Source organism: Lycium ferocissimum, chromosome 3 (assembly GCF_029784015.1).
Source record: "Lycium ferocissimum isolate CSIRO_LF1 chromosome 3, AGI_CSIRO_Lferr_CH_V1, whole genome shotgun sequence".
Lineage (NCBI taxonomy): Eukaryota > Viridiplantae > Streptophyta > Magnoliopsida > Solanales > Solanaceae > Lycium > Lycium ferocissimum.
In genome coordinates this window covers 68,516,453-68,530,096 of record NC_081344.1, presented here as the reverse complement: position 1 = coordinate 68,530,096, position 13,644 = coordinate 68,516,453, and the positions used below count along the sequence as shown (strand labels likewise).

The window sequence follows — 13,644 nt, the reverse complement described above, 5'->3', positions numbered from 1 at the left end:
GACATTTTAAAAAAATAATCAAGTTTTCCATATTTTTAACAAATCCATTTTTCCATATTTAAAAAAAAAAATCATTTTTCGGCTTTTTTTTTTCTTTTTTCAAAATCGGGTTTTAAAAAAAAACAAATTTTCAATTTTTTTTTTTAAAAAAGGGTTTTAAAAATCCTTTTTTAAAAAGAAAATTCAGCTTTTTAATCCATGTTTTTAGTTTTTTTTTTTTTTTAAATGGGTTTAAAAAAATCAAATTTTCAAATTAAAAAAAAAAGACTGGTTTTAAAACTCATTTTTTTTAATGAAAATTCAGCTTTTTATTTTTATTTTAAAAAAAATTGACACGTGTTCGAAAAAAAAAAAAAAAGAAAACAAATAAATACACATGGCAAGGGAGAGTACATGTCACTACTCCCATACGAGAGTGGGCATCGAACTTTTAGGGGGTAATTATTCCGTTTTAAATAAGTTTTATGGTAAAAGGACCGCAGAAGGCGCGTGTGAAGAAATTCTAAGCATCGGGAAGTCATAGTGCAGAATGGTGCCTTATCCCTAAAATCAAATATACTTTATAAGTAACTCTTCAAGTTTGAATCAATTGCGTAGACATTTAGCTAAGCATAGTTAATAAAAAGGGAAAAAGAAAACTCACTTCTTTTGAATCCTATTTATACGTCTAAATTTTCTACATTGCTATATTCATATGATAGAGTTCATCCAAAGTTCAAAACTACTAAAATCTCATCTCAAAAACTATTACTTATATGCAAATTATCATACTTTCTACAAGTTTTATTTTAAATTACATTATTACATCCTACTTTAAACTTTAGCCATATTTATAAGTTATTTTTAAAATGTCACACTTACACTTAGCCTAATTAATTATAAGTCCGGTCGGATTAACCATTGTTAATGGAACTTAGAGGATGCCTAATACCTTCCCTCTAGGTTAGTTGAACCCGTACCCAGAATTTTGGTTTCGTAGACTTTAAAAACAAATGGACTTTAGATAATTACTTTAATTACCTTAGGTGCCCTAATTCACCGTAATTAATTGGGTGGCGACTCTTAACTTTTAAATAACTCCTAATACGTGATGTTCGTAAACTATTTTGACCTTGGTTAAAATAGGGTATGACAAGGCATACCTTACCTTTTCCACAAGAGAGGTTGTTTCGATAGACCCTTGATTTGACCACTATTAAATTGCATAGATACCTTACCAATTCAACAACAACAAAACAAAAAAAACATACTTTCCTAAATGACGCAAAGCTCCATATTAACCCGTGCATAATCAGGGACAATTCACGTAAGAAAAACATAAATATTACTCTCTCCGGATAAAAAAGAGTGCTCACTTAGCCTTTTTTCTTAAGTCAAAAAGAGTGTCCACTTATTAAATCAGAAAAGCATTAATCTTACTTTTTTTTTTCTTCAGATTTGTCCTTATTAAGTGCTATGTAATCAAATCCCAATATCTATATAATTAGAGACAGTTTAGTCAAATTATCAGTATTTTTTTCAGGAGTTAATATCTTTTTAAGGAACATGCAAATAACTAAGTAGACACACTTTTTTTTATTGCGAGGGAGTACCGTATAACAACAACAACAACAACAACAACAACAATAATAATAATAATAATAATAATAATAGGTTGACACTTTACAGTATAATTAAAAATAGAGGTCCATTTCCCCAATCTTTCCTGAGCCATTAGCCAATAGCATATCAACTCCGCGAAAGAGGAATTAGGGTTTTTAATTTCAATTCAATAAGATACAAATTCATGCTAAATTGTTAAACCCTAAATCCTGATATTCTTCAATATACTCAATTTCTAGCTTCAATAACATCTTCAATTGGAGAAAAATAGGAGATTCGTCCTTCGCTGGTACCCTAATTTGAGTATGCTTTCTTTCTACTTTCAGAATTTAAATTACTCTATGGTGTAATTTGGTAATTTTGAAGTCCCCTATGTTATAATATTTGAAAGTTTAAATTCATATTTGTTGTATTTTACTCCCTCTGTCCCAATTTATGTGACATAATTTTCTTTTTAGTATGTCCCAAAATAATGCCACCTTTGTGTAATTAGAAAATAACTCAACTTTAAAATGCCCATTTTACCCCGCCACACAAATGTTTAAGTTTTATTTTAGACTACAAATTTCAAAAGTGTTCCGTTTTGTCTCTTAAACTTTGTGCTAAGTCAAATGATGCCACATAAATTGAACTATGTTTGTAAGGGTATTTGGCTTTTTTTTAGTGAATTTGTCTGTGTGTCAAAATGATGAGAATTTGAACAATTACTGAACCCTAAATTGAGTATGCTTTCTTTCTACTTTGAAATTTGAAATTACTTTTTGTTGTAATTTGGTAAATTTGAAGTACCCTTTGTTGTATGATTGAAAATTTGAATTCCTCTTTGTTGTATTATACTCTTTCTATCCTAATTTAAGTGTCTTAATTTCCTTTTTGGTTTGTACCAGAAGGAGAGTCTTTTTTATATCTAGTAAGTTGACAATTCTAACATAAAATACATGCAAGTTTAAAACCACAAGATTCATAGGACATTTTAGTACGTTACACACATTTTTAATTTAGGACCACAAAATTCAAAAGTTTCTTTTTATTCCTTAAACTTTTTTTACCACTCAAACTAAGACACTCAAATTGGAAAGGAGGGAGTAGTTGTCTTTTATATTTAAACTCTGAGATGAAGATGTTTGGTAAATACTGAAATGTGTCTGGTATTCGAAAATTTGAGTGAACTTGAAATATACTGGCATTTTTAGTATGTCGAAATTTTGGAAGTTTGTTTGGATTGAGTATGCTTTTCTTCCTACTTCGGAATTTGAATTCCTCTACGTTTTAATTTGGTAATTTTGAAGTCCTCTATGTTGTAATTTGGTAATTTTGAAGTCCTCTATGTTGAGTTATTCTCCCTCCGTTTCAATTTGTTTGTCTTGTTTTGACTTGGCACTGAGTTTGAGAAAATAAAGGAGACTTTTGAATCTTATGGTCTTAAATTAGAGATATGTAGAATGTACTCAAATACCCTTATGATCTTGTGATCTTAAAACATGCCATTTGGAAAGTTGAAATTAAGGAGTTGCTAAAAAGGGAAAGAGTTTAAACGGAGTAAAAAGGAAAGTAAGACAAACAAATTGAAATAAAGGGAGTATAATTGGAAGTTTGAATTCCTATTTGTTGTATTATTATAGTTGTGTTTTATATTTAAACTCTGAGATGAAGATGTTGGATTAATACTGAAATGTGTCAATTGATGAGAATTTGGAACAAATACTGAACTTTATTATAAGAGCATTTGGCCTTTTGAGTGAATTTGAAGTATACTGGCATCTTTAGTATGTCGAAATTTGGATTTTTGCCACTAAAAATGGTTTAAGAGTTTGAAAGTCTACTTATTTCTTAATGAGCTAGTACTATTTTATGTTGGGGTTAATTTTTTTGGTCGCTTGTCAATTGAGTACTGGTCGTTTTTCAGTCTTGTGTTCGCTATTGGAAAATTTAGTTGGGTATGTGAATTGTGAAGTGTTGTAGAACTAAACTTTAGGCTGATAAAGTAAATGTGAGATAGTCACTGTGCTTCCTGTGTTTGTGACCACACTAAAATCCCTGTATCCATTGCAATTGTCTAGCCTTTTCCAGCATCTTACAATCAACCCCACCACACACACACACACACACACACACAGAGCTGTGGGCTTCCATCGTTCCGTGCTTTGGAGTCTTGTACTTCTTGTGAAAGAAAATGCATACTGCTGGACATTGTGTAACTTCTTATCTAAGTCCTTTTTTTTTTTTGCCCTTCAATTTTATGTTTGAGTATCATTGCATGGTCAGTGAGAAACTTTCACATCCCTCTGGGTGTGGGGCTTCAGACGAGTTGATCTCTTCGTGAACCCACGTTTTAAGTTGTCTCATTAGTTTGGCATATAGATGTTTTATACAATTTTGGTTTGACTAAACTCATCCATGCCAAACCCCAGGCAGCTAAGTGGTTTTTACTTCGTAAAAATATTGAGATTGATGCTATTTATTGGTTCACCATGGTGGTTATTAAATCAGCTTACATTCAATAATTTGTATATGGCCATTGCCATTTTGTTTGCATTCTGATCCTATAAGTAAGTGGACCATTGCTTAGCTAGATTGTTGTGGACATTGGCTTACCTACCAATACTTTCCAGGAAATAATGGTCTATTCATGTGCTGGGCGCTAATTGATGGATCCAGACAACAAGACGTTTGGAAGAGGTATGATTCTTACTGTGATCTCCGAACAGTCTCTTTGCATGTTAGAGTAAAATGACTAATGAAGACATTCGACTCTACTTGGGTCCTTGTTGCATGCCTAGGTTTTGATTTAACGTGAAAAGCATTGCGATCAGTACTTTATGTGAAGTTCCTGCGCGATCTATTTGGTGTTGAATTTCTCTGTTCTGTTTCCCTTTTTTCTTTTCTTTTGTGGTGTTATTGTTTTCACTTTCAGGTAGTAGAAGTGATTGATTTACTTCCGACTTATATTGCTTATTTCTTTTGCATTCCTAGTATGGAGCCAATATCATCTTATTTGGGAAATAAAAGAAGATTAGTGATGCGAGTTCTAAAGCTTTTTGAATGATGTTTTGCAAAATATGTCCTTGCAAAGCAATGTGTTACATCCAGCTTCTTCTTGCGGCATTTGGATGATGTTGGCTGTTAGTGTTATGCTGTTAGGGTTACGAATTTGGTAGCAAGATCTCACAAATAACTTTTTTTGAGACTAAAAGATCTCACAAATAACTAAAAAATGATTTGAAGTCTTGCCAAAGGGGTTTACAGTTTGCACACAGTTAGGGTGCTGTAAAGGTTGTGATTGCCAAAAGAATATTGTGCTTAGTTTGTTGCAGAACCAAACCAAAAATAAAAAGGATTGTAGTACTTAGCATTTAGTTGAGTTCTGATATTGGAGTTGACACTTGAAGATAATACAGAAAAGCAGAGGAGAGATATTAACAGCTAAGTTGCTCGGACTCGGGTGCGGGTATCCGATACAAGTACGGATCCGAGTTTCGGATTCGGCAAAATCTAATGATTCGGGGGTGCGGATCCGGGTGCGGGGATTCATCTAGGAATATTCAAAATTATAAAATGTAGAGCTATAAATTTTGAGAGGTATTCTATGAAAAAACTTACATGAGACAAAAGTTCTATAATATTGAAGGTATGTCATTTCTGATTTCCCTTATCTTAAATTTGTTTTATCTTTAATTTTGAGAAATCAAAATCTCAATTTCCCCCCAAATTTGTCGATGGACTCCGCCACTCCGGTCAAAGTATTTGAAGTTGGTTGACCGTATCCCGGACGTATCCAGCTCCCGCTCCCGACCCATGTCGAGACGGGATCGGTACCAAAAACGGAGAGTCCGCGCAACTTAGATTAACAATATTGCATGATGAGCTCTTTTTGGCAGACCATCAAAAAGAGAGCATTCAAGCTCTCAGCATCAACCGAGTTTTGATATTGGAGGTGATAAATGAAACTAACATAGGAAGCGAAGGAATTAAAAGTATGGGATTGTGAGTCTTGTAGCCGACTTACCATTTAGCAATAAATTTGAGATCTGACCTTTAATAGTTGTGAGTCCTTTGTCGTACGTCGCATGTGCTTGTTTTGAAATATATTTATCCCTAAAAATCTATTTAACCCATCTCTCAGAATTCTGATGAAGAGTTTTACTTGCCTTTATAAAAAAAATCTGATGAAGAATTCAAAGATAAAGCAATCGGCTCTCTGATCTTCTTCTCCTTAAAGTCTGTTCATTTTAATCTAGATATCTTTGGCTTACTGTGGTTGATTGGTCCAAATACATTATTAGGGCCAAGAGAACTTACAGGCGCTGTGGATCTTATTTCTCACTTCAAGCTGTTGCCCCATCACGAGTTCTTCTGCAAGAAGCCTCTTCCATTGTCAATTTCAGACACACACTACCTTCACAATGTGGTGGGAGACACAGAAATTAGGAAAGGGGAAGGGATGCAGTTGGATCAGCTTATTCAGGATGCTTCGTCTTCAAAAGAGACAAAGTCACGCATCGAACCATTCGACTTAGATGCTCTTAGAGAAGCTTTTCAACTACGTGAAACAGCTCCAATTGATCTGCCTCCTGTAAGAAATCTATTTGTGAAGCTTGAGTTATATAAGTACATTTGATTCAACATCTTTAAGTAACCCTTTTATTCCTCTGCAATCTCTGAAGCTGGAGGCTCAGAACTGGAATTTTTTCTCAAACCCCGCGCTTTTCTGTAATGCCAGTTTGCCTGTTTTCAGTAATTGCTGATCAATAGGTCTTTTTGGTGTTTCATAGTCTGAGAAAGGAATCTCCACTGTAGCTGGAAAGTCTAAAAGTGAGTCGAAAGACAAGGAGAAGAAGCATAAGAGGCACAAGGATAAAGACAAGGAGAAGGACAGAGAACATAAGAAGCACAAACACCGTCATAAAGATCGAAGTAAAGACAAGGATAAAGAGAAAAAGAAAGATAAAACTGGCCATCATGATTCTGGTGCTGACCATTCAAAGAAACATCATGAAAAGGTCTGCTACTAGCAAAATTTAAGAGTTAATATGATGATTCTCCTGGCATGCGTGAATATCATGTGGTTGTTTCATATGCAAGAAGTTTAGAAGACTGGTTCACAGTAAAAGCCACTTAATAATTGGCCTCAATGGTGTCTTTACTGGAAATGCGTTACTAATGACAGAAATACTTTTTTAATAGGCGCCACTGGAATCTTGTTGTCTGTTTCTCTAGCTTTCGTGAACTTTTACTACATCGTTTGTCATGTAGCTTATAAGTTGCATTTATAGGATTCAAGTAGAATAGAGTTCAGGGCAATAGGTTTATCTTCTTGCCTTCTTCGGACTCTTCAAAATATTGAGTTTGTTGATCCTCCAAAAGTAATGCATTTTTGGAGGATCCGACAAAAGTTAGCCATTTGCATTTTTGGAGAGTCAGCAATCCATTTCATGGGGTCATTGCTTTGACTAGTTTTTCTTGAATCAATTGTTGCTTGACTTTCATTTTTTAGTTACTGCGGCAAAAGTTAGCCATTTGACTTAGTTTAATCAGATATCCGTTTCATCGTCATTGCTTTGACTAGTCTTTTTCTTGGAACAGTAGCTTCAAGTTCGAGTTTGTTTGATTTCTCTCATCTTACTGGATGCTATATACTGAATTTATGAGAAGTTGACTGTGTAATATTTCTCATCGTACTGTATGCTATGTACTGATTTAATGAGAAGTTGACGTTGTGTGCTTTCTCTATGTGACAATTGTGGGTAATTTTTCATGTTTGATTTGAGGTCTTGGCCTAGTGGAGCTTAGCTATTGAGCTGACTTGTTGGGATCACTCTTGCTGTGAAAAATTCATCCCAGATTTACGACACTTTTAGGACTTTAGCAAATAGCTATAATGTCACTTTACTCTATTAAATGCTTTTGTATGACCTCACTGATTTGATCTTTCTGATGATATCAGAAAAGGAAGCATACTGGCGAGGAGGATCTTGATGATGTTCACAAACACAGGAGAAACAAGGTAAGATAATATTGTATTCAATATGATATTTGCTGATGTTAAGTCCGTTTCTGAGCTCATTATATGGGCAGTCTTTACACTATATCGAGACCGTACCTTCACCTTATACTAATGGTGATATTCTTACATGCTGAAATGTTGCAGCACAAGAGCTCGAAGATTGATGAAAATGGTGCAATAAAGGTTGCAGGCTGAATATTGCATGTACTACTATAATTTATTGTCCTCAGGCGTTGCAGTGAAGAATTTGGAGGGATCCTTATCTTACTATTTTGAAATATCCAAGGTAGGGAAGTTCTTGTTCTGCTATATCCCACCAAGTGAAGAGCTTTATGGCATGCCCAAGTGTTCCCATCTGCGCCATCTATTATACAATGTCTATATCCTTCTTGCATCTGCTTTCCAAATTTTCATTTTTTGCGGAAAAAGGATTGACTAGTTATCGATGTCAAAAGCTGTTTGGGCAGCCTGTTTTGTAGTCATTAGGTGCTCATGAGGTTCACATTTACGACTAAATAAGACATGCTTTAAAGTATTTCAGTTTGTGGATATTGAACGATTTGCATTTGTTGGATAAAAAGCAGTTTCCTAATGGCTTTTAGTGTCCCTACTCCCTTGCGCTTATCTAAAAAAGGAGAAAAGGTTCTTAGTGTCTGTTGGTAGACATTCTGTTGCAGAATGGAAGGGTTGCCGAGGCTTATGAAAAAGATAAAAATGAAGAGTTACCTTTTTTTTTTAATACATGAGTTATTTGGCATTGCATTCTGCTTTTTGTATCTACTTTTGGTGTTTTTTACCAAGAGGAGGGCACCTCATCATACTATTTGTTACGTGCATAATATTTCGGTTTCTCTTTTCTGTGCAGAATAGCCTCTGGACTAACTAGAGAATGCCAAGAGGATGAATTCACCTGTTGAAGTAGATTTTAGTCAAACGTACAAACTGCTGAAAGACAACCCCATTGTATCATATTAAAGGGGCTTCTTTAGTTAGCAATGACATTGAAAACCTTGATCCCCTCTTTTGGTTGTCTTACCTTACAATGATTAATTATTCGTTCTTCCGTTCCCCATCTTCCGGGGGCTCTAATATCGATTCTTAGTCTTAACCAGTTGCGGCATTGGCTTAAGATGATCGTTGGTCAGATCTCGTGTCATTTATCAAGCTTTAGTGCGACTCATCAGCATTTAAACATCGAAAGAGGGAGAAAGCGGGGCAAGACTAGGTTTTTAAGGATGTAGGAATATGTATTGTATGAGGAATTGTAGTTGCTAGGATTGAAGTTTTTGTTGTATATTCTTGGATAAAATGAAATCAATATATTCTTTCAGACGCGGTAATGCTCGAGATTTATGTGTGCTCCAGAACTTTGTTCAGCTAATAATTCTTAATGTATCACTAGTGATAAACATGTAAAATTTTGGCACTTGTTCTAATATTTGGAAGCTGCAGTTCACTGCAAATGATTTTGAGTTAATATTGATGAGGTTATCTATTTAAGGCATAGTTCCTAACAACTGTATGATTCCTCTGCAGCCATATTGATATCGTATAACAAATCAACTTTTTTTTTTTTTTTTTTTTTTTTAATTATTATATATTAACATACCATTTTCATTAATCAAAAAGTGAAAGTTACAAAGCCAAGCCAGGGCAGACCCCCAGCTTCCAAATAAAATCAATATTAAGCTTAAAGTAGGATCTACTTAAACTAGAACAAAGACAGACAGTACACTACTTCTGGCTAAACAACATTACAATCAAAGTAAAGGACAGCAGGCATAGCCATTGAGCTATCTTTCTCCCAGTGATATGCTGATGAAGAACAATCTCTCTACATACCCAGCAGCATTGAAGTGACCCCTTTGGAACCTCATGGAGTTCCTTTCCTGCCAAAGACAATAAATCACCATGCCAAAAACATAGCTAGTGATGAAGCAACACCAGATTTGCTTTTAGCTATTCTGCATATCCAGTGCACCTCTATGCTGATGAAGAACAATCTCTCTACATACCCAGCAGCATTGAAGTGACCCCTTTGGAACCTCATGGAGTTCCTTTCCTGCCAAAGACAATAAATCACCATGCCAAAAACATAGCTAGTGATGAAGCAACACCAGATTTGCTTTTAGCTATTCTGCATATCCAGTGCACCTCCTTTTGCCAAGTTCCCACAGTTCTGTAGTGACCTAGCCATGCAACAAATTGAACAAAAAACAAGTGCTGAAAAGTTTCTGCACCCCTGTCACAAAAGATACACTCCATGGACACATGAATACCAAACTTTAGTAATCTATCAATAGTGGAGAGTCTTTGTTGAACAGCCAGCCAGAATGTGTTTTTGTAGTAGCATGCTCTTCCAAGGGACTCTAGGCAGTTAAGGGATCAACAGGCTATAAGCTCTACTAAGATCACCGTGTAGTGTGCAATTGTAGGATTGTTGTCCTACAGTCAATAAATTTCGTCACTACCCAAGCTGCAGTCTTGGGAGTTTGCATTGTTTCCAAATCTCTGCTTTTTATATAGTGATAGTGAACCCATTTGATACATAGAGAATCCTTCTTCTGAGAGATAGCCCACAGTTGTTTCATCACAGCAGCTTTATTCCATAACTTAAAAGTTGATAACATTTAGTCCACCTGCAGCAGATGGTGACAAATTTTCTCCCAAGAAACCAGTGCCTTTGCTTATTTGTCCCACTCTTGTCCATAAGAAAGATCTGCAGACTGCTTCTTTGATGAGCTGAAGTCTCCGAGCATAAGAGCATTCTTGATGACCAGCAACTAATTCTAGAAGTGATCTTTTTTACCGGAGAAAGATATTAACTTACCTAAGTTAAGTCAGACCTCTCTATAACAGCATCCGCATATAACAACAGCTTTCTATAATAGCCAAGTCTTTTCGGAACTAATTTTTTAGCGTTATATTTTTCCACTTATAAAAGATTTACTATATAATAAAGAACAATTAACTTTATATAAAGATGTTCTTTATAAAATTACCCCCCATATAATAGCTATATTCTTTTTTTGGTAATACAATAATTAACCATTTATAAAAATAGAATATTTGCTACTTACCAATAATAAATGTAGAGATTTTGACCAAATATTGATCCTTTAATACACTATTTATGACAGAATATTATATGAATCTATATATTTTCATCTTAAGTTCATCATCATTAAGAGATTTTTCCTTCGTTATTCAAAGTGTGATTAAGTTTAGAATTTGGCAATTAAAAATGAAAATTAAATTTTACGCATTTTTTTTGCCTATAACATCGAAATATTATTTAAATTTCAAAATTGTTATAGGTGTATAACGATAATTATAAAAGTAAGGCTAATTTTTTTTTAATCCAACGATGCTGTTATAGAGAGGTTTGACTGTAGTTTCTTTGTGGACAGTGGCACCCCTAGATATCTGAAAGGAAGGTGTAACAACCCAATATTATTTTCAGGTGTCTAGAATTACTCCCTTATTCATAGTTTATTTAATTTTAGCGGCTCTTATATCGAAGCGGATAATTATGAAATATATTCATATAATATGTATGCATATATATTTAATTGTATATGATTTATATGATAAAATATATAGGGGAAAGAATACTAATTCCCCTTACACACAAAATAATTACCTTTTCATGCCCCTTTTACTGTCATACCCTCAAAATTATTTACCCTTTCTACCCATTATAGCTTTTATAGGTAATTGTCACTTTTTCTTCTTTTCTTTTTTATTTCTTTATTCCTCTTTTATTTTTCTTCTTTTCTTTTAATTTCTGGTTTTTTATTCTTCTTTCTCCTTTTTAGTTCTTTTTTCCCCCCAAATCATACTATTTTTTATTTTCTTTTTCACCATAATAGGATTCCATATTTAATTCTATCTCCTTTCTTTTCGTTTTTTTCCTATTATTTTTATTTCTTGTTCATTTATTTTTTCCCAAATCATACTATTTTTTATTTTTCTTTTCACCATAATATGATTCCATATTTAATTCTAGCTCCTTTCTTTTCGCTTTTTCTGTTTTTTTTTATTTCTTTATTTCTTGTTCTTTTTTAATTTCATTTATTCTTTTTTATTTTATTTTTTATTTTCATAATCTAATTTCATTCACCTTTTTTGCTATTTTATTTATTCTTCTTTTTTAATTTCTTGTGATTTTCATTTACCTTTTTCTCCTTTTTTAATTTCAGTTTTTTAATTTTTTTCCCTTTATTTCCCGTTCTTTTTCATAATCTAATTCTACACACCTTTTGGCTCCTTTTCTTCATTTTTTTAATATCAAAAAGAATAACTGATATATCATGTTTTTTAATTTATTCTATTTTTTCTATATCTCAAAAAATAATTATTCTAGCATATAGTAAGATTGTATTACCATGATGGTATCATGAAGGATTGCTGAAGTCCTTGAATAAAACAGTCCCCGGTCCTATATGATACTACAATGGTATAAAAATATACTGAGATGGTATCATGGAGGACTGCTGCAGTGATGTCCACAGCCGCCCAAAGAGTGACAGATTTTGTCCAGAAAGTATATATCATATACTGACAGGGTATCATAGAAGGTTGATTCATTCCTTCAAAAAATACTACTCAATCCTCTATGATACCTACATGGTATATCATATATTGACAGTATCATAGAGGATTGGCAGTTCATTCCTTCAAGAAAAACACTCAGTCCTCTATGATATCATCCTGATATATACTACTACATGATGCCATCGCAGTATATTCCTTCAATGAGACACTCTTCAACAACCTTACGTGATACCATCATGATATATACCATATACTCAGATGGTATCATGAAGGATTGTTGAAGTCCTTGAATGCAACAGTCCCCAATCCTCCATGATATCATCATGGTATAAAAATATACTGAGATGGTATCACGGTCTTGAGTCCTTCACATGTGTCAACAGTCTTGCATTGGTATATCATATACATAGATGGTATCACGAAGCGTATATACTTGTATATGTATATATATATATATATGTACGTATATGTATATATATATATATATATATATATATATATACGTATATATATATATATATATATATATATATATGTATATATATGTATATATATACATGTATACATACATGATACATATCTATATATACATATACTATATGTATGTATATATACATATATACATGTATGTATATATACATATACACATATACATGTATGTATATATACATATATACGTATGTATATATACATATATACGTGTATATATATATACATATTTCAAAGATCCTTCATGATACCATCATGAGTATATAAATACCAGATTTTTCATTCTTTCAATGATGAATCATGGAGGACTCTTTTTGAATAGAGGTTTGGTTTATTCCTTCAAGAAAACACAACATTCTCTATTTTTATTTGTCCCACATAACATCATATACCAAGAGGGTATCATGAATGACACCCACACATGATATATCATTCTTCATAAAAGAGCTTAATCGTCTATTTTAATCTTTATATCATTTTATCAAGTTTATTTTTATAAGAAATTAGAGTCATATTTTTATGTAAATTTTGTTTTCACTTCCAAAAGAGATAAAAATATATATATCATTTAGATTTTTACTGGGCCAGTGACTTTAGTGTTTTTTTAATTACTTATTTTGTAGTCTAATTATTTAATTTTATACTATTATTTATTAGTATCATGAATTTGAATATCATTCTTTATAATCTATTTTATTCTTTATATCATTTTATCAAGTTAATTTTTATAAGAAATTAGAGTCATATTTTTATGTAAATTTTGTTTTCACTTCCAAAAGAGATAAAAATATTTTTTTTATTCATTTAGATTTTTACAAATAAGCTAGTGACTTTAGTGTTTTTTTAATTACTTATTTTGTAGTCTAATTATTTAATTTTTTATACTATTATTTATTAGTCGAAAAGTAATTAACTGATACTTTTGTCTTTATATTTTATTTTTATTTGTAAAATAAAACAAAAAGACAAAAGAACAAAAAAAGGAAAAGACA

At 32.7% G+C, this 13,644-nt stretch overlaps 1 protein-coding gene across 3 annotated transcripts; it reads left to right on the top strand.

Moving 5' to 3' along the window:
• The first annotated feature begins 1,690 nt into the window (after positions 1-1,690).
• On the top strand, positions 1,691-9,042 carry LOC132050531 (mediator of RNA polymerase II transcription subunit 19a-like). Of its 3 annotated transcripts, none has more exons than XM_059441802.1 (7): positions 1,691-1,905; positions 4,215-4,281; positions 5,886-6,175; positions 6,375-6,602; positions 7,547-7,606; positions 7,751-7,892; positions 8,477-9,042. In XM_059441802.1, exons 2-6 carry the CDS (start codon positions 4,251-4,253, stop codon positions 7,799-7,801), a joined length of 660 nt encoding a protein of 219 aa, XP_059297785.1. In that variant the 5' UTR covers positions 1,691-1,905; positions 4,215-4,250; the 3' UTR covers positions 7,802-7,892; positions 8,477-9,042. The 3 variants fall into 3 exon arrangements, with proteins under 3 accessions (XP_059297785.1, XP_059297784.1, XP_059297783.1); XM_059441801.1 differs by having other exon boundaries at positions 1,692-1,891; positions 8,472-8,953; XM_059441800.1 differs by having other exon boundaries at positions 1,692-1,905; positions 8,472-8,953.
• The last annotated feature ends 4,602 nt before the right edge of the window (positions 9,043-13,644 follow it).

What these genes read in the sequence shown, in the direction of transcription:
- LOC132050531 (XM_059441802.1), top strand. Translation starts at nt 4,251, where the DNA reads ATGGATCCAGACAACAAGACGTTTGGAAGAG. An exon ending in CTCCAATTGATCTGCCTCCT is followed by an intron (nt 6,176 to 6,374) that starts GTAAGAAATCTA and finishes GGTGTTTCATAG; the next exon opens with TCTGAGAAAGGAATCTCCAC. An exon ending in CAAAGAAACATCATGAAAAG is followed by an intron (nt 6,603 to 7,546) that starts GTCTGCTACTAG and finishes TGATGATATCAG; the next exon opens with AAAAGGAAGCATACTGGCGA.